The 24,651-nt window shown below is 38.8% G+C and overlaps 1 protein-coding gene across 1 annotated transcript in view; it reads left to right on the top strand.

Annotated features, from left to right (window-relative positions):
• The window catches only part of MIPEP (mitochondrial intermediate peptidase), a gene marked incomplete at its 5' end in the record, with an annotated part of 74,643 nt that overhangs the window by 7,328 nt on the left and 42,664 nt on the right, over positions 1 to 24,651 (top strand). Inside the window, 9 exons of the mRNA XM_082337949.1 lie at positions 384 to 447; positions 2,261 to 2,443; positions 7,001 to 7,157; positions 7,601 to 7,649; positions 8,282 to 8,342; positions 9,016 to 9,068; positions 22,018 to 22,171; positions 23,145 to 23,222; positions 24,261 to 24,465. Coding sequence (XP_082194075.1) covers positions 384 to 447; positions 2,261 to 2,443; positions 7,001 to 7,157; positions 7,601 to 7,649; positions 8,282 to 8,342; positions 9,016 to 9,068; positions 22,018 to 22,171; positions 23,145 to 23,222; positions 24,261 to 24,465 — 1,004 coding nt within the window. The remainder of the gene's footprint in view (positions 1 to 383; positions 448 to 2,260; positions 2,444 to 7,000; positions 7,158 to 7,600; positions 7,650 to 8,281; positions 8,343 to 9,015; positions 9,069 to 22,017; positions 22,172 to 23,144; positions 23,223 to 24,260; positions 24,466 to 24,651) is intronic.

The following is a 24,651-nucleotide window of genomic DNA, read 5'->3' as shown; positions in this document are numbered from 1 at the left end:
CTTCCTTCTTTCCCCATAATCAAGGATGTTAGATTTGAAGAGGTCTTTTTGTGTTCTGCTAGAATAAATGAAGTGTCAAATTAAAATGGTAATTTGCACAAATTGGTTAAACATTTAGATTAATGTAGTGGAATTATTTTGAAGGATATTTTCAATGCAGACGACTAAAATAACTACAAAGGAAAAATCCGGTTTCACTGAGTAAACTGTTAAGGACCTAAAATGTAGGAAGTCTGTGTCCATAATAACAATACTCATATAACTGTGCTGTTATTCTCTGTAAAAGACATGAAACCTAAATAACTACTAAGGGCAAAATCTGTTAAGAAATTATGCTTGCTGTCAAATGAGGCTGTTTTAACGGGGATTTACTGTATTTTTAGGCGAGTGGCAGAACTTTTTATGTTTGATTTTGAGATCAGTGGCATTCACTTGGATGAAGAAAAGGTAATTTTTGGCTACAATATATGAACAGAAATTTGCCTGACTACCAAAGACCAGATAACGAAACGTGGGAGGTGAATCACATGATTCTGGGCCAGTTTGTCCTCCAAGATTCCCATTTTCCTCTGTGGAATTTTGTCTTCTCAGAAGTGATTAATTTTGTCTATGTTAAATCACTTCCGAAGTGTGTTTTTTTTAATGTTGTTTTAGATATTAGTTGGCTGTTCTTCCCAGTTTGGCCCTCATCATTCCTTTGTCTGTTCTGTAGAGTTATAAGCAAGACCTTGGATCCTGCTTTCTTTGATTGATGTCTGCATCAAATATTTGAAATAGCTGCTTAGCTGTCTGAACAACCTGTTTACAGAGGGGGAAAAAGCAGCACCCCATGCACTGTGATGACAGGTTAATCGAGTGTTTTAGAAGGGATCAGGTGTGTATCCAGGCTCTCCTTTGGTGCTCACATAACCAGAAGTTGTAAGTCTTGTTCAAAATTGGATGTCTGGGCATGGTCTGATTACCCCTCTTGGAGCTTTTACATCCTTTTGCAGTAATTAGTGATGGATTCGCCAAAACCATCAGCTTTCACCATGCTTTGTGGTATGGATGCTCTGTTGAATGTCTGTTCATAGCTCATGTCCCTGTATAAAGTTAATACCTTGTTTATTTGAGTCATCCCCTCCAAAAAGATCTGTACAAAGGCTCTTTTACCCGATTCATGTGGTAAAGTTACTCTGAAGATCATGGTTGTGATGGTGTTTTGTGACCTGGAAAATGCTTCTAGAAAATATTTTTACAATTACTTTGTACAAAGAACAACTCTGAAACTTGGCCTCTGGGTTTTATTTCCGATTTAACTATTGGTTCTACAGTGCTTCATCCCCTTTCAGTTACAATTTCACTTGCCCCTTATTTTTGCATGTTTTCCTCTTCCTTCCCTGCCTATTCTACTTTTCTTCTATTGCTCACTGCTCAGTGTTTCTTTTCAATTCTCATTTCAGGCTTTATAAGTCCTTCACTGTCATAAGTTGAAATTTACTTCTGCTACAAAGAATTTCTGCTTTTTAAAATAAAACTCAAAAGATGTGTTTTAAAGAGTAAGGGTGGAATGGGAGGACAGAGATCTGCAGGTTTTGTCATTCTTTGGACTTTACAAGTATGTTGTACCTGTACCCTCAGCCTTTGCTTTTGAGCTATGGACCCACAGGCAATAGAGAGCATACTCTACTAACATGAACAAGTTCACTGAAGCAAATCTTACAGTAAAGTTAAATGTGTGAAAAAACTGTAATGATGGTGATAAAACCCTAAATCACAAACTCCTCAGGAAAAGGTTGAAATACCATAAATGCTTTACGGTCTCCAGAAAATAGTGCAATACAAACAGTAACACGAGAACTGTAATTCTGTGTCTCTTTCAGGATGCTAGTAGGATTTATCCGTCTCAGTGATGCTTCTTTTTTTCTCCTCTATGTTTTACATAGCAATCATATTAGGCATAGTTTTATAAATGCTTTCCAAGCAGCTAGCAAAGCTTATGTAAATTCTACTTAGACTCCACTGTACATTTTCTTACTGTAGAAACATAGGCATTTTCTTTCAAATTTCAATCCTGTGTGAAATTCTAGATCTTTATGAACATCTGATCTTGTTGACTTCAGCCCTATATTAGGATTTTGTTGATGCTGTAGGTCTCATCTTAAATGTTGTATTTTCTGCTTCATTTCTGGAAAAGTCTTTTAAAATTTTAGAAACTTTTGAGTTCTGCTTGTACTATGTCTGAAGATATTATGTGTTTTGTACTTTATTTTTCTTACAGCGTAAAAAGGCAGTCAACCTCAACGTCAGAATATTGGATTTATGTAATGAATTTCTGACAGGAACTCACGTTCCCAACAAGATTGACAAACATGTTTTGCCAGAGCATATTCGGTATAATTTTACAGCTGAAGGCAATTACCTACAAGTTGCTGGTCTGCATGCTGATTGTCCCGACGATCTGGTGTGTATTCCCCAAGTTTGCTTTGGCATACTCTGTAACAAAAGTGCATTATCAGTTATTTTACTTGTCATTGAGGCAAATGCATGTGGTTAAGGAAGAACTGTTTTAGAACATAATAATCAATGGCAGCCTTGGCTGTAGCAGCTATGAAATAATGGAGGTGAAGATCCTGAATGGATTGAGGAAGAAGAGGGGCAGAATACAGACCCTGGATTTCAGGCAAGCAGACTTCAGCTTATTCAGTAAACTGGGAGGTGAGATCCCATGGGATGCAGCTCTGAAGGGTAAAGGAGCTCAAGAAAGCTGGCAGTTCTTTAAAGGTAGCATCCTCCAAGCACACAAGGATACTAAGCTACTCAGTGTCAGCGCATCCTGATCCTTAAAAAGCCAAGCAGATATATCAGGAACCAGGCTTGGCAAGCAAGGAACTCATGACAAAGCTTCCTCTCCAGAAAGCAGCAGACATGAGGTGGAAGCAGATACAAGATACAAGGGAGTGCTGTGGTTTAGCCCAGCAGACAGCTGAACACCACATAACTGTTTGCTCCCCCCACCCCGCCCTGCAGTGGGATGGGGGAGAGAATCAGAAAAAAAAGGAGGGGAGAAAAAAAAAAAAAGTAAAATTCGTGGGTTGAGATAAAGACAGTTTAATAGGACAGAAAAAGGAGGGAAAAGAATAAGAATGATAAAAAAATAAACAAAGTAATGCACAATGCAATTGCTCACTACCCACCGACCAATGCCCAGCCAGTTCCCGAGCAGTGGTTCACCTTCGGCCAACTCCCCCTAGTTTAGATACTGAGCATGACATCATATGGTATGGAATAGCCCTTTGGCCAGTTTGGATCAGCTGTCCTGGCTGTGCCCCCTCCCAGCCTCTCGCTGGCAGGTTATGAGAAGCTGAAAAGTCCTTGGCTAGTGTAAGCACTGCTTAGCAACACCTAAAACGTCAGTGTGTTATCAGAGTTGTTCTCATACTAAATCCAAAACACAGCACTATACCAGCTGCTAGAAAAAAAAAATTAACTTTATCCCAGCTGAAATCAGAACAGGGAGGATTTAGAAATATTGCCTGTACATGTAGGGATGATGTCAGGAAGGCCAAAGCTCAACTGCAGTTGAGACTTGCAAGGGACATCAAAGGCAACAAGAAGAGCAGCTACTGCTGCATTAGTACTGAAAGGCTGGACAAGGAAAATGTGGGCTCAGTGCTGAGTAAGATGGGTGACTTAGTGGCAGCAGACACAGGTAAGGCTGAGATGCTGATCACTTTCTTTGCCTCAGTGTTCACCAATGAGTTCTCCCAGACCACTGTGCTTAGTGAAAGGGTTCAAAGAGAAGAACAACCAGCAGTAGATGAGGATCCAGTTTGGGATTGCTTGAGAAAACTCAACCTGTACAAGTCCTTGGGACCAAACGAGCTGCATCCAAGGGTCCAGAGAGAACTGGTTGTTGTCCTTGAAAGCCTTGCTGTCTTTGGTAGGCTGTGAAGATCAGGGAAGAACTCCAATGACAGGTGGAAATAATATGTACCATCCACCTTCAGAAAGGCCAAAAAACCCCAAATTGGGGGTCTACAGGCAACTTAGCTTCACTTTGATCCCTAGGAAGGTTATGGAACAATCCAAGTTAGGAGATTACAGTCTGGATTGGTGGACAACCAGATGGGTAAAAAACCCATTTCATGATCAGACTCGGAGAGTAGTGGTTGAAGTGTTGTACTCTACTGGAAGGCTGGTAATGAAAGAAGTGTTGCAGGTGTCTGTCCTGGGACCTCTCCTGTTTAACATCTTTAGCAATGACCTAGAGGAAGTGACGGAGTGCTTGCCTGCCAGATTTGCAGGAGATAGTAAATTGGGAGGGACAGTCGATACACTGAAGGGCAGGGCAGAGTGGCCTGGAAGCTGAGGGAATGATCCAGTGGGAACCTTATGTAATTCAAGAAGGACAAATGCGAAGTCCTGCACCTGGAAAGGGAGAATTCCTGGCAATAGTACAGGCTGGGAGTGCCTGGCGGGTCTGGTCTGTGGAAGAGGCCCAAAGGGTTGTTGAGCAGCAAGCTGAGCATGAGCCAGCAGTGACCCTGGCAGCAAAGAAGGCCAGCAGCATCCTGGACTGCATGAACAGGGGCAGAGCCAGAGACTGAGGGAAGAGATTATAGCCCTTTACTCATCGCTTTTTAGGAGTGACTTCCATGGAGGCCACCAAGATGGCCAGCAGCTGGAGTGCTGGCACTGTGAGGAGAGCCTGAGGGATCTGGGCTTGTTCACCCTGTAGCAGAGGTGGCTTTGGGAGGACCCTGACAGTAGCCTGCCAGTACCTACGAGGATATCATGGAGAAGATAGAGCCAGGCTCTTCAGAGTGGTGCATGATAGGAGAACAAGTGGCAACAGGCACAAGTTGAAGTGAGAAATGCCAGTTGGAGAAGTTTTTCCTGATGATGATATCCAAGCAGTGAAACAGAGGTCATACTGTCTCTCCCATCTGTGCAGGGTTTCAGGACCTGACTGGAAAAAGCTTTGTACAACTTGGTCTTACCTCATAGGTGACCCTGCTTTCTGCAGGAGGTTGGATTAGAGACCACCTGAGGTCCCATCCAACCTGAATTATCCTGAATAATCTTATTTTAGTTATTGCTAATGATACTTTTCTGAAAAGAATTCATTTAGAGTTTGTTTATAAATTGAAAATTAATTTAGACTCTTTGAAATGTGACAGTGGTTCCTTAGTCTTTTAGATATGACTCTAGGATCAAGAGTGTATTACAACACTCAAGCATTCTGTTTTCACTTACTATATAGTTAAATAATCGAGGTGACTTTGAAATCGTTTGCCATGAAAAAGAGAAAAGCTTACAGTGGTGGAACCCAAGCTGTAATGTTTATTTTCTGTAAGAAATTAAAAGTTAATTAAATCATGGCACTGATAGGATGTAAATAAAGGAATAACACTCATTGCATATCATCTATAAACTCTTGTCCTGAAGATAGTGTTATCTGTGGAATTGCTACTGAAGCTGTGAGTAATATATCAATTAAAGAATGCAGTTCTCTGAGTCAGATCTTTGGAGAGGCTCTTTGGAAACCATGTATTTTAGGTTGGAAGGGACCTCTGGAGTTTGTCAGTTTGAGTCTGATCCTGTTCAGAGCAGGATCAAGTAGATCAGGTTTCTCAGTGACATGTCCAGTAGAGTTTTGAACACTTTCCAAGGATGGAGATTCCATTACTTCTCTGGGCAGCCTGTTTGACCATCCTCACTATTATTTTTTTTTTTTCCCTGATATCAAATTGGAATTTTTCATCTTCCAGCTTGTGTCCATTACATCTTCTCTTGCTCTGCACCTCCAAGAACAGTTTGGCTGCATGTTCTCTACACCCCACTGCTAAGTAGATAAAGATTAAGATCTCCTTTGAGCTTTTTCTTCTTTAGGCTGGACAAACCCAGCTCTCTCAGACTCCATTCTGTGTCCTGTGCTCCAGCCCCCAAACATCTTGGTGGCCCTACACTGGACCCACGCCAGTATGTCAGTGTCTTTTTTGTCCTGTGGAACCCAAATTTGGACATTGTACTCTAAATGTAGTCTGGACAGTACCAAATAGAGGGAAGCAATCATGTCTGTGGACCAGATGGCTGTACTCTTTCTAATAGAGCTCAGTATGCTGTTGGCCTTCGCTGCAGAGACACACTGCTGAACCATGTTCAAGGAAGGGGACTCATCTCACTTTATTTGCCTTTTTTAGAACAGGTACAGAATGACTCGTGAATTATTGTAGTCATATTTTTTATAAACCCAGGACCTGCATTCTTGTTGAATATATTATCCAACAGAGAAGCTAATTTCAAATGAAGACAAGCATAAGTTGTTGCTGGATTTCTTAAGCCTATTCCGTATGTACAAAGTAAAGATTATCTTCAGTTGGTTTGTGAAACATAAAAAGTGGTTTACCAAATTTTATGAGGCTTGAGATGATTTTTTTCTTTTGAGAGTTATGAAAAAACCCAAACAAACCAGAAATAGGAGAGAGACTGATTGTCCGTGGGCAGATGGGCGGACTAATAGCTTGCTGCTTCAAAAGAAATAAGGCTTTTCTCTTGCTCTTTTTTTCTCTCCTCTGACCCTGTCTCTGGTTCTTATCAGATCCTTCCATAAGCCAGCTTAACTGACATGCAGAGAACAATTTGGCTTTCATTTGGGTTTATTTTCAGAAGTTTTAGTGAGTTAAGACAGCCCACAGAGTGGTCTGAGAAGCACAGATGTTGGCAGAAGGAGGGGGGCAATGAGCAGAGAGGGGACTGTTGACAGGAGCAGAGAACAGGACCCTTTTTGGCAGTCTTGATCTGTTAGGTTGTCTCATTGCATTTCCTCATTCCATCTTTAATGGATAAGAGAGCCCTAATTGTCAGGCGGTCGTAATTACTATTGCTAAAAGGCTTCAGGCCTTTTCCCAACAATATCAGTGAAATACAGCTGTAATGCCAGATCTTCAATTGCATCGCTTGTTTCCTTTAAAAATTGCACTGTAGTAATGCGATGTTTTTATTTTTTTTGTATTAGGTGCGAGAAGCTGCTTACAAGATTTTTCTTTACCCAAATGCTGAGCAGTTGAGCCGTTTAGAAGAACTGCTTGCTAGCCGAAACAGTCTGGCGCAGTTGGTTGGGTACGACACCTTTGCCCACAGGGCTCTTCAGGGAACAATGGCCAGAAATCCAGGTATAAGGCATGTGTGGAAGGACACGCTGAGAAATCAAATGCACTGTGTTAGGTGCGAGGTCAAAAGCTGTTAGTTTCTTTTGCGAAGTTTACACATACTTCTTCCAGTGAAGAATCTTATTGCAGTTACATTTTGCTGTATACAATACTCATGCTTTCTATCAATGGCAATACTCACTGAATAGGAACCAGGTTTTTTTGTTCAGAATCAATGCCCCTCCTTAGATTATGAAGTTGCCATTATCCCAGCATGTAACAAAGTAAAAGTGGTACCAAATTCTCTTAAAATGATGGCACAGTGGTCACCAGAATGGTTTGTTGTTCTAAAAAGAACTTTGTTGTTCTAAGGGAGCTCGTTTTGTTTGGAATGTTTTGATGTAAACTTAACATCTTTTAAGGGAAGAAATAACTTTCTTAATTTTTTCCCCCTCTTTAACTTCTAGAAACGGTAAGACAGTTTCTGGAGAAGCTTTCTGACCAGTTGTCTAAAAGGTATGTCTTTTTCACTAAGTTATTTTTCTAACCATACTCTTCATTTCAATAATAGAGGGACTTGTGCACTAATAAGTCAGTCAGTGCTGCTGGTTATATGCTCTGATGAAACAAAAAGCAAGACTTTCTGAGAGTTTTGAGGGGAGCTATTGGCTTAGAATAAATCCTTTGCCTACGATCAGAGAGCACCCAGAACTGAATGCAACAAGTGATGTGCCAAGAAACGCAGGCAACAGCAAACAAGAAGACCAAGTTTAAGTGTTGAAGAACACCTCTCCTGGTCTTCTCTCCATGCATTTTACATCTCTAAGCAAATTTCCCTGTTTGTCCTTCCTGCCTCCCTTAGTTCCACACAGCACATAACAGTTTCATCACTGTGTATAAATGGGGTGTATTGTAAGAAAATGCTTTGGAGGTGTACAACCAGAGTATGAGGGACTTGATTTAAAGGTACCTGAATGACAGGAGCAGAATGGAAAAGTTCTTTTACTGTAGTATATGGGCCTGCCATTTTATAGAGTACTATCAATCTCTGATGAAGGGCATTTTCTTAGGATCGAGTATTATTGTGTAATGTATTCCATTGCTCAAAAATCTTTCATTGACACCTTCATCATAAAAATATTTTTCAGAACTCAGAAAGATTTTGAAATGATGACGAAGATGAAAATGAAGCTTAACCCCCAGAATTCAGTAAGTGAGATTTTTACGTGTTGTTGTCTGTTTTGGTTCTTTTTAAAAATACAGTATAAGTTAACCTTGTTCTACAAGAAAAATGAACTCTATTTTATTACATGAACAACATGTAGTATAATTAGAAAGAGAAACTTTGTCTTCTGGCTTCAAATGCTTTTTGACTACTTAGCTGCTGTTTGTATTAAAACCAAGCATTGTGTGCAAGATAGCTATTGGTTTATACAAAATGCTACAGAGATTACCAAAGCATAAAGTAGTGAAAGTTAATATTACTTTGTTTTGAATTGATTAATAGACTCATTTGGAAACTAAAGGCTGTACTTTGTTAGATGCATGTCCAGTTTGCATACTGTATTGTATGTATCCTAATTCTGTACATAACTAGGTTTATCTTTTTACTTGAATAGAGTGTATTTCTTGAAATCTGGTATGAAGTCCCATTATATATTTGAATAAGAAGTACCATCTTCAAGCAAATGTTAAAAAAAAGGTTTCAAGTTAGGATATATGATGCTATTTCTGATGATGATGTTAGCACTGAATGTTTCCCATTATATTTTAAAGTTCTGTAACTTGTCGAAACAGCAAAAATATTCAAAGGAAACAAAACTTTTACTTTGGGTTCACTTGTTGTCCATTATTGTAATTATAAGCTGGAATTCTGTTTCAGAAGCTGATGCCGTGGGATCACCCTTACTATAGTGGCGTCCTTCGTGCTGAGAGGTAAGCTCCTTATGTTCATGATTGTAATGTAAATGAGTGTCTTTATTTCATTCCTTGCAATAAGGATAAAGAAAGTCCTCAATGTAAACAGGATTTCCTTCTTTCAAGATGTACTTCAATATGAAAAAATAAAGAGTATCTGGTGGGGCAGTTGTTTGTGACATTTCTTAGTTACTGCTGGAATGCCTGTAGAATTTTTTGGCTCTGTTGTTTTACAGGGAAGTATTGGCTCTCTTTGAAGATATAAGAGGATGAAATGGTTTCAGAACAGCTAGAAAATCCTTATTCTCATTTTGCTTTTAGCTCTTAGGTGAGCTGCAGTAATGTTTAAAAATTAAATTTTGATGACTGAATACAATCCAACTCCTCTTCATATTTTAACTGTAGTGTACTTCTTACTGAACATGCACCTATCATCCCCTTCTGCAGACTTGAAACAGCAACTTCTTGATTAGATCTTCACTGTTTATGAACAGAACTCATTCTCATCTCTCCTGCAAAGGCTGGGAAATAAATCCTTTACACAGACTTAAATAGTGCACAAGACCTTTGCAGATAATGAGATGCCAACTCTGAAAGACGTGAGCCCTGCATGTTGCCTTTATTAGATCAGCAGCAGTGACCTTTTAGGTTTGTGTTGGAAAAGATAATTTGAAGTTGCTCTTTTCTCACAAGAGAGGGAGGGAAAAAATCTTCCTTCACTGCAGATTTGTAGGTTTTTGTTTTTTAAACAAACTTAGACTGGATGTATCTGATTAAAATAGTGGTTTACTCTGCATCAAAAAGCTATGGTAGTATAGACATGGCATGGAAGGATTCCAGCAGTTGGCCTGGCTGTTCTGCTGCTTTCTTGTACTTTGTCACTGAGGCAGTAGTTCTATGAGCAGCAGCTCTAATATTGGCCTTCTCTTAAGCTACTGCATGCTCAGATGGAAACTGAGCTCTCTGTGCAGCAACGTTCGTGTCCTGGGTGCGCAGAACTTGCTGTGCAGGGGAGGGAGAGGGATGTCCAGCTGCTGGATCTGCTCCCGGTAGCCGTTGCCGGAGCACGCGGCACTCCACAGCGTGTATGCATGGATTGCTCCTTAGTGGCACGGCCTGGGAGTGGCTGCTTTTGTTTTAAACTGGACAGGTAGCAGACACGCTTCTGTGAAAGCGGTAACGAAGTAGTGGTTATATTGGAGGAGAGTCAAGGTCCATCTAGCTCCAGATCCCATCTTAGCAGTAGTCAATAGCAGTCTGTGGAAGAGCACTGTCACGCTCGTTCAAGATACTATCTTGTAGCTTACAGATCTCCTTTAACTTGCCTGTACAGTGTCTTCAAACCCGCAAGAATTACATAGTGCTTAACATTGCTGTCAAATGTTGATGAAATTTATTGTCTATGTATCCTATTTATTTTCTACATTTCCTATAGTTTCTGCTTTCCCTGTTTGCAGAATTAGTGTGTCCCATAAGGGTTAGAGCGTTAGGTGTAGAAGGCTCTGTGTTTGTTTCTTTCTCCTCCTGGAGGAGTGTCTGCTGATACTGTCTTGTTGTCCTTCTTAGATCATCTTATGAAGTTAACCATATTGTAATTGAGTTTTTGATGATCACAAATATATTATTTTGCTCATTTTGGCATTAGAAGGAAAAATATTTCCTTTCCTTGTCAGGGTTTGTAAAAGATACAATAAAGTTACTTTACTTTAAGAATTGCATGGTAGCTTTATGAAGGGAGAGCTCCAGGTAAAACAGACCGAAACGTTGGCACTGTATCTTTGCTATTTTTTATTTATTCAGGCACCAAGTCTGGCAGCTGGATCAGTGTGAAGAATCTCCTGAACCTGTGTAGGGCCTCCCTGATTACAATGCAGGGTTGGGGCCCAGCCTTTTTCTCCCTCCAGGTTGAGCAGGAGTACTTTTTTCTGGCAGGTATACAAGCATCTACAAGACAGAAAAGGAAAAGTAGTTTTCCTCTCCGTTGTGTGCAGCAGTGTTTTGCTTAAAACCAAGGGCTTAGGTCTTTCACTGTCCTGTTTTCTGTATAGTGGTCTGTCTCTGGGAAAAGTTTTTGATCTGGCGGTGACTTAATGCTTTACATTTGTTCTGCCCATATTGTAGGTGTTTAACAAGGTACTGGTTACTGGGTAGTCAGCCCTGAATAAAACTCACTTCTCCGCTGCATAGTATCAGTGACTGTACTTTATGACCGAAACTAGGCAGGAGTCAGAGAGTATTCCTACAACAACCAGAGGACAGGAATATACCTTGTCATGTCTGTGCCCTAAACGATGTTCTGTTTGCTACTTACTATCTATGTAAATGTGAGTCCACTATCCTTTATCTTTTCTTTGTACTTACCTCTGTTTGACCACATCCTTTCTTGAATGCCCCTTGGATGCTATGATATGTTCAGTTCAACACTTTAGTAACTGGAAGATGAGAACCGTATCTGTCACAAAGCTTCATACTGGCAGGAGTTTGACTTTTGGCTATTGCTACTCTCTTTCTAACTGAGCCAATTTTCTTGTAGTATTAATATTAAATTATGTCTCTAAGGAAAAGTGATGTTGTTTTCCTTTGTTTGTTGTTTGTTCCCCCCCCTCCCCCCCCGGGAAAATAATTTATACTTTTTTTTTTTATTGTATCATGTTTCATTTATTTATAAGAGAAATAAATTATTTGATTTAATTTTTACTTATTGTATCCTATTTTATTTTGTGTTATTGCATCATGGAATGACAAAATATGTTTTCAAACAAGATATATTTACCTGTCATGCATTTCTCCCATTCTTAGTATTCTTTGTTTAATAGATGAATTATTTTGTTCTTCAAGGGTTTCTCTTTTCTGGAAGAAATTTACTTTTAGCTTTATGTCTTTTACAGAAATGCCGTGGTCGTATTTGTAATAGTGCTGTGTGCAGAGCATGGCTTACATTTTTGTCTGTCGTGTTTTGGGATTCAGTAGTAGTTTGTGTGGTGGATTTCTGTATTGTTAGGAATTTCTTTTTCTTTCTGCTTAGTAATTTTTTTTTTTTTAAAGGGAAGCAAATGTATGCTTTTTGAGTATTTCTTTTAGACTTCTATTGTCACTGTGGCTCCAGCTGATGTACAGAACCATAGTTTCTAGATACTGTCAGGTACGTAAGATGCAGATTATCTTTACAAACCTAGGTATAAAGAAAGAGACTATGGGGGTTTAGTTCTTGATTAAGTAACGTAGCAACGTTCTATTATGTCTCACATGCAGCACGAAGGGGTGCAAGAAATATTAGATGGGACAGTGTCTGTGTATGTTGAAAAAGGTTTACTGTTTCCTGTTTTGGTCTGTACAATCATATTCTCAAACAGCAATGCTGTGAGCAAACATCAGGCGATGTGATCCTGATGTGATCTTTTACTTCCTCTTTAGTTCTCCAGATTTTGACCAGCTACATCAATTTGTCTCAAATGACACTGAAACTCATGACATATTTTTAATATGTGTGGTTTATATCTGTAGGCTGTATATTTTAAATGTATTTATATATTTTATGTTCTAAATATATGTTTATTCTATATTAGAACAGGATTAAGGAAACAAATCCTTCATTAGATTCCTCATAATTAGTTTTAAGAGCTGGATATTTACTTCTGAAGAATGTAAGATATTCACATGCATTTTGACTATTGAATTTTAATGACATTTGCTGTCATACAGGGTCGCTTTATTTTCACTCGGCTTCTACAGTAGTTACTGACCATTTCTGCTGTTTTGTAAGTTGAACAGCAGGAGGAGCTCCAGACTTAATTCACAGACTATGGTTTTCTTTCTGTAAACTCAGCCACAATAATTTTGTTTCTGTCAGCTTTCAGCAAGTCTTTTCCCTGGAAACTTGATCCTACTTCAAAAGTGTAAGTCTCCCATTGTTGGTAACAGGATAGTTTACTACTTTTTTTTTTTTTTTTTTTTTTTTTTTTAAGTTATGGTAAGTAGCCTCTCTGGCTTTAAACCCACACTTAGGAGAGTATAATGTTTTTGTAGCTGTGGTTTAAGTGGCAGAGAAAATAGATGTCAGTATAAATGTACATTTAAGAGAAAATGGAGACAAAAGTCTGAAATTCATGGTAGTAGTATCTTAAAAGAAGATAGAGTAATTAGGAGAACCTCAAGAATTTTGGCAGGCTAAGGGTAATAGAACAGTGAATGCTAGAACATGCTTCAGTCTCTAACAAGTAAGAAGATGTCTAATATGTATATTATAAAAATAATACTGTTGAGTTTTAGTGCCGGCAAGTACCACAGTATTAATTAAATCCTATTACTTCTCAGTAAGTGCAGATGCAGTTATAAATAATTCTCAAGGCCCTGATCTTGCAAAGATGCAGTAGCCTTGCTGACTTCTTCTGGGTCATAAAAAAAGAAAAAAAGCACTGGAAGAGACCTTTTGAGGTCAACTATTTGCCTTGGAGGTGGGATTGATTGTGCTTAAGCCACTTCTGATGGAGGCACAGAACTGTTCACGAGAACCGCCAGTGGTGAGCTTAGTGTATTTGGTGTGGGCTCCTGTTTCCCTGACCTTTGGTGCTTACCAGGCTGGGCTGACTTTGCTGGCTGTAATTCACTGTTGGGATTTTTGCCAGAATGTTATAGATTTTATTCAACTTGCAACTGGGATGTGCTTGCAGGGTATTCCACTCTGTGCTGGTCCATCTCTTTGGGACTGCAGGAATAAATAAGACTGGCCTTGGAGATGAACGAATTTCCTACACAGTTTCCTGCTGTGTAGGAAAGAGAAGGCACCACAGCAACTGCAAGCGTTTTGGATCTTGGGGTGACCAGTTGAGCAGAAAAGAGGAATAACTCATCTTCTTTCTTGTTGGGACTGTACATAGGCTGCCGGCTTCAGGGGAGAGTGGACAGCACTTTTCTTTTTTTCAGAGGGGTAGATTCAATACCAAGGTGCCTAAACATGACTGGATGTTTCTCAAGTTGCTAAAAGCTGCAACTAATGTTGAGGTTTGCAAGTTACTTGTAAACAACCTTGTTTATTGCTACTTTTTGTTAAATTATTTTTAGTTTTATGAAAAAGTGTTCTCTGTTGGGAACATATGGAAAATAGCCCAGACCCTTTGTGGAATATGTGAGAAAACTGTCACTCTGTTCAAATTGAAAGCTGAAGTGGAAAAGAATGCAAAATTTAAAAAGAACCAGGAAATCTTTCAAGCAAAGTGCTCATAGAGAAGGAAAACTTTCTATAGCTATCTATTTATAAGCAAGGGAAGGCATGCCTTCTATTAAACCAACTAGTGTAGGTGCAAAAAGTCCATTTAACTTACCAGTCACTAAGCTTTTTGGAGGAAAACCTGAAAGTTATTGAAAAGGCTTGCTGTGAAGCAGAATTCAAGTTTCAGGAATTATTTCTTTATTCAAAACATTGTGGAAGGACAAAGAAATTGTTGTTGATTTGAAAACAAAGTCAAATCTAAAAGTTGCATACAGTGCATACAGTTGCATACAGTGTTGATACCAAACCAATATCCCAAATTACCCCCTAACCTCGTCCAAAATATTCTGTGAAGTACTATTAACAGAAAGAAAAAAGGAATGTGAGATATAGGTGCTAGTTTATGGTTGATGAGAGTACAAACGCTTTCTATTATTATTATTATTATTTTTAAGAAATCCAGAGTCTTCTATAAATCATGGTTAAGAGTCTCCCTTCAGGTAAAGAATTAAATTTCATAGTCTGGCATGTAATGAAAATTGGAAGGGGTTTTCCTTGTCTTGATCTCTTTAAGTTAACCTGAGGGGTTCATCTCACTTTTATCTTCCACTAACAAGATTTTTTCAAGTCTCTTTGAAAGTTTTGACAGAATCTGTTTTATTAGAGATAGTTAACTTAGTGTTCTGTATTTTTGTGGACGTCAACAGGATAATAGTTTTTCTCAAAAACAACAACAAAAAAAAAGTCATGATATATCAGGGACTACATTTAATAGCCACCGATAAGAATTCTTGCCAAGCAGCTAATTTGCAATTGTTAAGAGTCTGAATGCTCATGTTCTGAAGAACAATGATCCTTACTCAAATATCGCTAATGTCCAAGTTTATAAAAAGCATTAATAGAACAGATGACAGTCATGCTATACAAAACAGTCTTAGTTTCCTTCCAAATGTACAGCTTAAATGAAAGTGATTTTAGAAGTCTGCATTTTATTTAGACTCAGTGAAGTCATACAAGCTTAGAAATAATTATTTATAATCACATACTACATCTTTGTTCTTCACAGGGACACAGCCTTTTTGTTTGAAGCCTGCTGTTCTTGAAGAATAACCAAACCTCATTGTGTCAGTTAACTTCTTTTTAAAATTGGTTTTTAAATTGGTTTGGCTACATTACTTCTTTTAAAAATAGTGCTGGGCTGCATACTGTAAAAGTAAGGTGTCTGGATTTTTTAACATAGTTTATCCTTTAATATAAAGCCGGAATTGACATCAAAGAAATTACTGTTTTCTTTGATATTTTGACTTTCTTTAGGAGGGTACTGAGATTTCTTTTTGTAAAGTTTCTGAGCTCACATTCTGACATAAAGTACATAAGAAAATTTTCATTCTTTCCTGGGCTTTGTTATAAATACAACTGCTTTGGCATTTGAAATCAGGTTTTCAGAGCGAATTAAGTTATTGGAATACATTTTAAGACAAAATGAAAGCAGAGCACACTTCTTTTGTTCATTTTTGTGCTTCTCAGTCTTTCACAGTTTTGGACATTTAAGCATATGAGTTATGCACTTCTACAGGAACAACGAAATAAGGTTCGTTATTACAGTAAAAGGGACTGCTTTTAATTCTTGGTTTTGTTTTTTTTTTTTTTTTAAGTCAAAGTAGCTAACTGAAAGTTTGGCATAGAGAAAAATATTCTTTTCCACTGTAGATGAGTTCATGTATATATTTATTGATGCTGTTTCTGATTTGTTCAGAGTGAGATTTATATACCAGTGTCCTTTTTTTTTTTTTTTTTTTTTTTGCATACATGTAATAGGATTTTTCCTACATCTAAACTAAAAGCAATTTTTTTTTAGTGTCTAGTAATGTAAAAATGCCTTCTTGATTTCAGGAAGTCATCTTTTAGATTAATAATTGTATTTTCTGGTGTGTATGTCTGTAATGGATAGAAATTTTGGTATTTCCTTTTCCTGCTCTTCCAGAAGTGCATTCAGATGCTTTAAGTTTCACATAAGGGCTTAAAAAAATTTATGTGCTCAAGTTCAAGGGTAGTTGGGAAAACTTTTTGTAGCACTGCAAGTATCAAAAATCAATCCATACCTGTTTTTTTGACCTCAGATACCTTAGAAGAAAGGTTCTGTGGTAAGAAATCTTTTTGACTAGAGCATGTAGTTCTCTGCAAAGCTCTGTTGTGATTCATCAGACGACCATTCTTCCATCTTCTTTGCGGGCATTTTCAAAGGCATCTTCCCATGGAAAAGGCTGTGCTGTTCATCCTCTTGGGATTCAGGTATACAACATGCAGTCAGGTCAGGGAAGCCTAAGTTCCAGAGAAGAGCAAGAGCTCATAGCTGAGCTCAAGACTTCTGTTCGTTAGCTCTAGTTGGTACCTTGCTAAGCCTGAGGGTGACATAGGCATCCTAGGTACCTATTTAAAGCACTCTGAATCACCTTGCTGGGGCCCAGAACTCATATTTTAAGTGAAAGGGTATCCAGACAGGATGCTTGATTCTTGCCCTGGCTTGCTTAGCTGACATGAATCCTTTTTCTTCCTTAGGAAGTGCTGTAACCATGTTCCCATGTATTTGCCAGCTTTGGAGACAGCAGTACAATGTTCTGCTAGTGGCGTTAGTATGCCATGTGCATCATCCTCCCCATTGTGTTCTGCCTGTCTGCTCAGCTGGTGCAGCACGCAGGCTGCAAATTACAGCATACAAGAAAACCTGTCTTTGGGCACTTCTCTGCAGTTGTCGCCAAATGGAGCTCCAGTTGGTTTCCAAGGCAGATTTTAGCTGTCTGTTTCCAGAACATTAACCTTTCTGGCCAGTAGCAGTAACCCTTAGCAGAAATTTTACCGGTAGCAGAATGCCTGTTAGCGTAGTTCAGTATGGGTCGTAATAACTTCCTTTTTGATTTCTTTTCCCAAAAATACTTGAATGCATTTCCTGTTGGAGATAAAAATTGTAACTTGGCTAATAAATGTAGAGGCAGCTTGCCAAAGAGTGACCAGAAAGAGTGTGCTCATATTAAAGCAGCTGCTTCTTGCAGTTTTATTTGAATTTTTTACTAGTTGTTTTAAATAGAAGAAGCAAAGCTAGACAACTATCCAAGCCCACAGTTGATAACAGCTTGAAAATCATGCATAAAGTGATTCTTAGAATGGCTGCTACTTTAACATGTAATATAATAAAAATAATTATATGCGCAGTAGAGTCATCAAAAGTTATTAGCATGTATATTATGAAGCTTGCTTTGCTCTGACCAGTGAGCAGTTCAGGGGCAGGCTAAGCTGTAGTGCTTTGGAAACTCTGCTCCTTTTTATATAGAGTCAGTCACTATCAGTTAATTCATTAACTAAAGTCTTTGTCCTTTCATTCTGTCAATAGAGAAGTAATGTGCAGTGGAATGCCTTCTTTTGGTAGGGTTTTGTTGGGAGGTTTTTGTGTGCATTTTCAAATACACTTGGTTTCACATTTGAAAAAAATGATCAAAGAAACACCATACACCTGGGATAGAAGATGGTGAACTTTGAGTTTCCCCTTTAGCTTCAGGAGAAATTAACTTTACAGTCTTGGATCAGCCCTCAAAAAGGCTCTGCATCCTACACAGAAAAGCTCTATCTTTGTTACAGGGCAGTTTAAAGTGCTAAAGGAGTGTATTGATAGAAGTCTTCATCTTGGAGTTTTATGTGGTCTTTTAGATAATCTGGCCTGGGTCAGAGAGTGTTTTGAAGGTACAAGCCGAGACCCTTGAACAGCATTAAAAATTTCATTCAAAGGGCTGAGGGAAAAGAAGTGTGGCTTGCTGTCACAATTGCAGTCCCCATTGCTGCCAAGAAGTTGTGCTATGGTGGTTTAGATTAGCATGAATTTGAACACTGAAATACTGTGCCTGGGAAATGTTGTGTTCTTGCAGTTTCACTAAGGTGATGAAGCTGTGAATAACTGAGGTTGGGTAATAATTTGCTAGCAAGCAGATGCTTTTTTTCCTGTCATCTGGAAACAGTGAAGTTGCTAATGGCTGCTACCATTTGAATGCCTGGAATCAAGCAAGACTCTTCAATAAGGGAGCATGTAGTTTGTCTGTAAACTCTTCCAAATACTTTTCCACCCACATCCTCCAGCCAGACTTCAGTTTTACAGATCTAGTAGAGACTGTAGGATTTCCTGTTCTGCTCAATGAGTATTCCTTTTTTTGGGAAAGATTCAAGTCTTTTAAATTAATTTCTTCCCTTTTCCCCATTGTCCTCTAATCTTATCTAGTGTTACACCTTTCATTCTGCAGTGAGTAGCATTAAATCTTGAAGGTGGGGGCTCAGAAAAGAATCAGTCATATGCTTGCTCTTGCCACTGAAAGGTAAGATCATCTATTAATAATAGTTCCAGGAACTGAGTTTTTGGTTATAGGACATCAGCTTCAGATCGCTGAGGTTTTGGCTAATTTCTATTCCTAACTAAGCCCAAAGAGAAAGTTTTCCTGGAATCAGGGGTTAGGTTTTCTTCAATGATAGTTCATCTTTCTTGATTTGTGAAAAGAAAGTTCATGTATGAGGTAGGACCAAATTCGAAAGTTGTGAATTAAATCAGTGTTTTGGTGTCGCGAATGATTACTGCTTAGTGAGTATAGACTGGTATAGAGAAAGATTTTTTTGAAGATGCACTATCCACTTCCTGGAGCAGTAGCTTTTTTTCAGTACCTGATACTCATTTTGAAGTGTGTTATTGATTATTATCATCTGATTGTGAAAATTACTTTATATTATCATATTTTAACCACTTTCTTTGTAACTCCTATGACATTTCAGTGGCTAGCAAACAAACAAACAAACAACGGATGCCAGATAATTTAAGGTATAATAATCACCACTGACTGCTGTCAGGATTGACCAAAAGTAATTTAAATACCACTCTTGTGTCCTAAGACACTAGTGCTGTTTGAGGATCTTTCAGCATCTTTGGTCTTTGTTTGTACACTGGTGTAGTAGGCAAGGCAGAAGTGGAGAAATAAGTGAGATCAGAACTAGAAACATTTTTTTTTTTTTTTGGTGTTCTGTATAAAAAAAATGTTGTTTTTCAAAACTTTTTTTCAATTTTCTGTAGGCAAGAGGAATATTAACACACATCTTTCATTAAATGTGGGAAAGGTTTGATCCTGACAGTGTTCTACCAGAAGTGACTGACATTAACTTTGTTTAGTTATTGTTAAAATGGTTGTTTAATCAGGACCTAATTGTACTCAAAATGTCAAGATTGTCACATCTTCAAACATTAGCCAGGGTAGGGGACTAGTTCCCCTGGGGAGTCTGCCTTAAGCCAGTATAGTCTGTTACTGCTATTTTCCTGCGTGGGTGGATGAGTATAGCGCTTTTCCAAAAGACAAAACTATTACAGACTTATTTTTTACCTCCACTTTGGATAGTGACAGTGTATTACAAAATACCTATCAGAAAGCCTTCTCCACATCCTCTTCATCATTGGGTAAGTTCCTGGGGACAATGCACGTGTTCAAGGAGTGCTGAGAATGAAGATGAAATAAGTACTTGCCTTCTCCCTGTAATATATTAATGTCAGCTCTTCTATCCATGAAGAAATATCACTGCTTTCTCTTGCTAATATGTATCTGCGTTTTTGACAGAAATTAAATGAAACATGAAGTAGTTTCAGAGTCCTTCCCTTCAGCCCCCCAGCAAACACATTAATCCAGTATTTCAACTGAGTGTGGTAATCCCTTGCAGGTAGTATGAAACATTGTCCTCCTCTGATAAAGCTGGAATCTATCTCATACTGCAGCTGTGTGGTCTTAGTGCTAGGCTCCATGTGATGTCTTCACAGAATCACAGAATAGTGGAGGTGGGAAGGGACCTCTGGAGGTCATCTGGTCCAACCCCCATGCTCAAGCAGGGCCACCTAGAGCCAGTTGGCCAGGACCGTGGCCAGGCGGCTTTTGAGTATCTCCAAGGTTGGAGACTCCACAACCTCTCTGGGCAACCTGTGCCAGTGCTCAGCCACCCTCACAGGGAAAAAGTGTTTCTTGATGTTCAGAGGGAACCTCTTGTGTTTCAGTTTGTGCCCATTGCCTCTGGTCCTGTCAGCGGGCACCACTGACACGAGCCTGGCTCCATCTTGTTTGCACCTTCCCTTCAGGTATTGATACTCATTAATAAGATCCCCCTGAGCATACCTGTATTTTTGACAGATGTTGCTATGGTAGTTGCAAAATACTGCTAGAGTATGCTATCCAGGTAATATAAAGGTTACTAGAAAAATAAAATACAGTGACATATTCCAGAAGGAGTACTGTGGCTTAGAGAAGTAACCCACCCCTGCTCTGCATTCACAGTGCAGTGAGGCTGGGTAGGGAATTGTAGCTGCAGTTGTAAGCAGCACCTTGGCAAATGCAGTATCCCCAGTGGACTTCGGTTTTAGGTCTTTTCTTTTGTGTGTGGGAGTGGGAAGGAAGAAGGGGCAGGTAAGTGGATAGGGACCAGCTGACTCTTTCGTAGCTGGTCTAGAACTAAGCCTTTGATCAGAGGCCTTAAAATAACATGGTTCTCATCTTTGGTGTTCAGCTATTGTAGTCTAGCTGATGTGTGTTTAAATTTCAGTGACTAGTTACCATTTCATTAAGAACCAAAAGTACAAGAGCATGAAAGAAGAAAGAAGGCAGGGACTGTGATTTTCTAGAGACAAACAGTCTTTACTCTGAGACCCCAGAAAATGGTATAAATAACTTAACACTTGGACTTTGTATGTGAAATGAGAGAGCAAGAACATTTTTGCCATTTGGGGTGCACACACAACTACAAGCAGATTCCAGTTCTGATTTTGTTGTTGTCTCCAAAGAGTTGTGTGGCCCTGAGCAGCTTGTGGAAGGTGTAAGTTTGCAAAGCCTTTGTTTGCTTGATACACTTGTAGTTGGTTTACTTTTTAGGGTCAGAGTCTCAGGAAGTTTGAGCCCACGTATAGGCTGCATACATCTCTGAACTACTTTTATAATTGCTTTTTGTTCATTCTGAGTTTATGTGTGTGCATGCAGATGCATGGTGTCTTCCTCCCCAGGTGTGTGTTCTGTGCTACAGTGTCTTGAACATAGTTGTTTGATGTTAGGCTCAGGAAGCTTGGCCATGTTTGAACTCCACGTCACATACTAAAATAGTCACATGGCTTAAAGCTGTAAGATACTTTCTACATGGTTCGGGGAGTCCCCATAGCTTGAGGTGTGATTCACGCATGGGAGGTGGTTGTGTCTCCTTGGTGTTTCTATTGCTCCAGCAAAAGACAAGCCTGCAAAGTCAGCAGTGCTTACTGGTTGGTTTCCTGCCCTAGCTGAGGATTTGGCTTACACCACAGCCAAAGCCAGCTCCATTTTCTCATCAGTCACATGGTGCAGCCTTCGCATGGGAATGGCACTTGAGTGCCAGTGGCCTCTTGTGGATCAAAAGCCACAGCCTGGCCACCCATGGCGTTGCCATGGTCTGTTTGAGCTACGTGTTTGCCACATCTCTTGAAATCATAGTCAACATCTGCTGAATTTGGTATCCAGATCTGAATACAAGAAAAATTGAGTTACTGTGAAGCACTGTGCCATAACTACTCTGTGACTTAGTTTTACTATTTGAAAAATAAAGTCAAACATGCTCAATAAGGCTCTTGAGGCTTACCTGGTGTATTTTGTCACATCCTATGACTTGGTGGTGAAGACTGTAGTTTATGTGGCTCAACTGACTGACTGGTATGGGATTCTTGTATTTCCTTAGGTATAACATTGATCCTGGCTTGTACTGTCCATTTTTCTCTCTTGGGGCATGCATGGAAGGTTTGAACTCTTTGTTCAGTCAGCTCCTAGGAATCTCCCTTTATGCTGAACAGACACAGAGAGGAGAGGTTTGGTCTGAAGATGTTCGAAAGTTGGTAAGTATTCTTGTTCCCAGCACCTGAAACGACAAAGGGAAGTTAGACAAGAGGGTGTGCACCTCTGAGCCATGAATCAGATTTTGTTTTTATATTACTTGGGTACCTATCAAAAGCATACACTAGTTGGCTAATTTTAGTTGAAGTTAGACCTCAAGGGCTTTGTACTCTCTCTAAGTGCCTTTATATGCTTGGGATTTTATGGCCTTTATAATATCTGTGTGTGAAGGGTGCCTGAATCAGAAGCAGTTTCTCTGTTCAGAGATTATTGTTGTACCTTTTAAGCCGTCCTTCTGAATGAGCCCTCCTAGTGTTTTTTAGTTTCAATTTGTAGGTGACTGTAGACGACTAGAATGCTGTGGGTGCATATTCTAGGAGTCATATGTCTTTGCCTCATTTTTTTATCCTGTATGTCATCTTTACTTTGAGATTGGGTTTTGTGTCTTTATTTTTCTGCCCTCTTTTTAGGGGAGGGTGGAAATAAAAACTTGGGCAATAATTCACTCATCAGATTCCCGGGTTCCTCTGTTGTCTTCCCTCCATGTATTCACTGCCAGATCTTCCTCACTCCTCTTCCACCTCCAGCCTCCAGCAAGAGCTGCTGTTCTTTATATCCTGTGGGTCAATTTATAATTACTCCTTACTCTTTCTATTTTTATTTCCATGGTAAATCAGCTCCTGTTATTGTTGACTTCTCAAAAGTCATTTAGGGGCTACAGACAGTGTTACTTTTAATACTACTCTGGGACTAATTAGTTTTGAGTGAGATGCAGAAATGGCTGAAGTTCGAGGGGCAAGTTGTGAATCTTGTATATGTTTTTTTCCAACTAAAATTACCAACAGATTTTACATTAATTGCTCTCAGTTTATTTGTCATTTATTCATTATAAATCTTTGGATTAGAATACTATGTCTTCAATTTATACATCTTATCAGTGCTTTCACTGTGGAAATGATACTTTTTTTTCTTCAGGCTGTTGTTCATGAAACTGAAGGTTTGCTAGGATACATCTATTGTGACTTCTTTCAGCGACCTGATAAACCACATCAGGTAACATTTATGATCTGATTCCAGCATGGGTTTTATTTGAGTAACAACTGTAGCGTTGGGGCCATTTGCATTCAATGTAAGTTTAGTAAAAGTTACCTTGATTTAAAATAAATTAAATTTAAACAGGGAAAGTCTGTAACTTCAAATGTGGTTTTAGGTGAAATAATTTTGTGAGTAACCTTTTGTTTAAAAAACATCACCTGATAGGCTGAACTCAGACTCTTTGTTCTACAGAACGACAGGCACTATGAAACGTCGTAGAAGTCTGTTTAGAGAAATGGTAGATTTTTTTAAACACCTATTTTCTGGCCTGCTATTTACAAGTAAAAACAATCTGAAATTTTAATGCTCTCTAAAGGTGAAAGCTTATAATCACAACTAATTTTTATACAAAATTCTACTTAAAACTGTAGATGGTTCCAGCTGTTGTGACTGACTCACTCATGCTGCCTAGTGCCAGTATATTAACTATACGATGCAATACAGTAGACGCTTCACTCTGTAGAAGCATCTGCAAATTACCACCTTTAGTGAGGTGGTAAGTGGACAATCTTTAAATCTACATTAGTTTAATATATGACTCTGTTTTGCTCATATTTCACAATATACTAGGAGTGCTGTGCAGTATATTTCATAAAGAAGTTACTGCTGAAGAATGAGGAGAGAACTTAATCTATAAATTATGGATTTGGCACATCAGTAAATTTCTTTGAGCTAGTGATATTTTTTAGAAAAATTGAGAGGTTTTGATAATTCTAAACCAAAAACAATTAAATTTTATTTTCTAAAAGGAACACAGTCTTTTCTTTATGGAATAAGGTGGTTTCCTTATGAATATGAAGCAAATAATAAACAGGGAGAAACAGTGTGCTGCTATTGAGCAACACTGTTGATGATCATTGAATTCAACTTGTGTAACTGAGTATATGTTTAGTTTTGATTTAATAGTTTAAGTTTAACTTAATAATTTCATCATTGTTTTAATATCATTAATATAATGACATTGGCTGTCCATATGTTTGCCTTAATCTTGAAAAGGATTGCCACTTTACAGTTCGTGGAGGCAGGCTAAGGGAAAATGGAGAGTACCAGCTGCCTGTAGTTGTTCTTATGCTTAGCCTGCCACATTCAACAAGGGGTGCACCAACGCTACTAAGCCCTGGCATGATGGAGAATCTCTTCCATGAAATGGGACATGCTATGCATTCTATGCTGGGAAGAACTCGGTACCAACATGTCACTGGTAAGAAAGTTAGAATAGTGGGTTTTTTTATTTTAGTTAAATGTTTCATTTCTAGAAGACGGGAGTAGATTAAAAAAAAAAAGAAAAAAAAAAAAACACAAGAAAAAAAAAAATGAACCAGAAATGGTTGAGTCATGTTGATACTTCTACATCTTCGATGAGTTGAAAATACAATATCAGATCCCC

This window comes from Platalea leucorodia, assembly GCF_965183815.1.
Source record: "Platalea leucorodia genome assembly, chromosome: 2".
NCBI classification, from domain to species: Eukaryota; Metazoa; Chordata; class Aves; order Pelecaniformes; family Threskiornithidae; genus Platalea; species Platalea leucorodia.
Note: the sequence above shows the minus strand (reverse complement) of the source record. Positions and strands in the feature narration are given on the sequence as shown.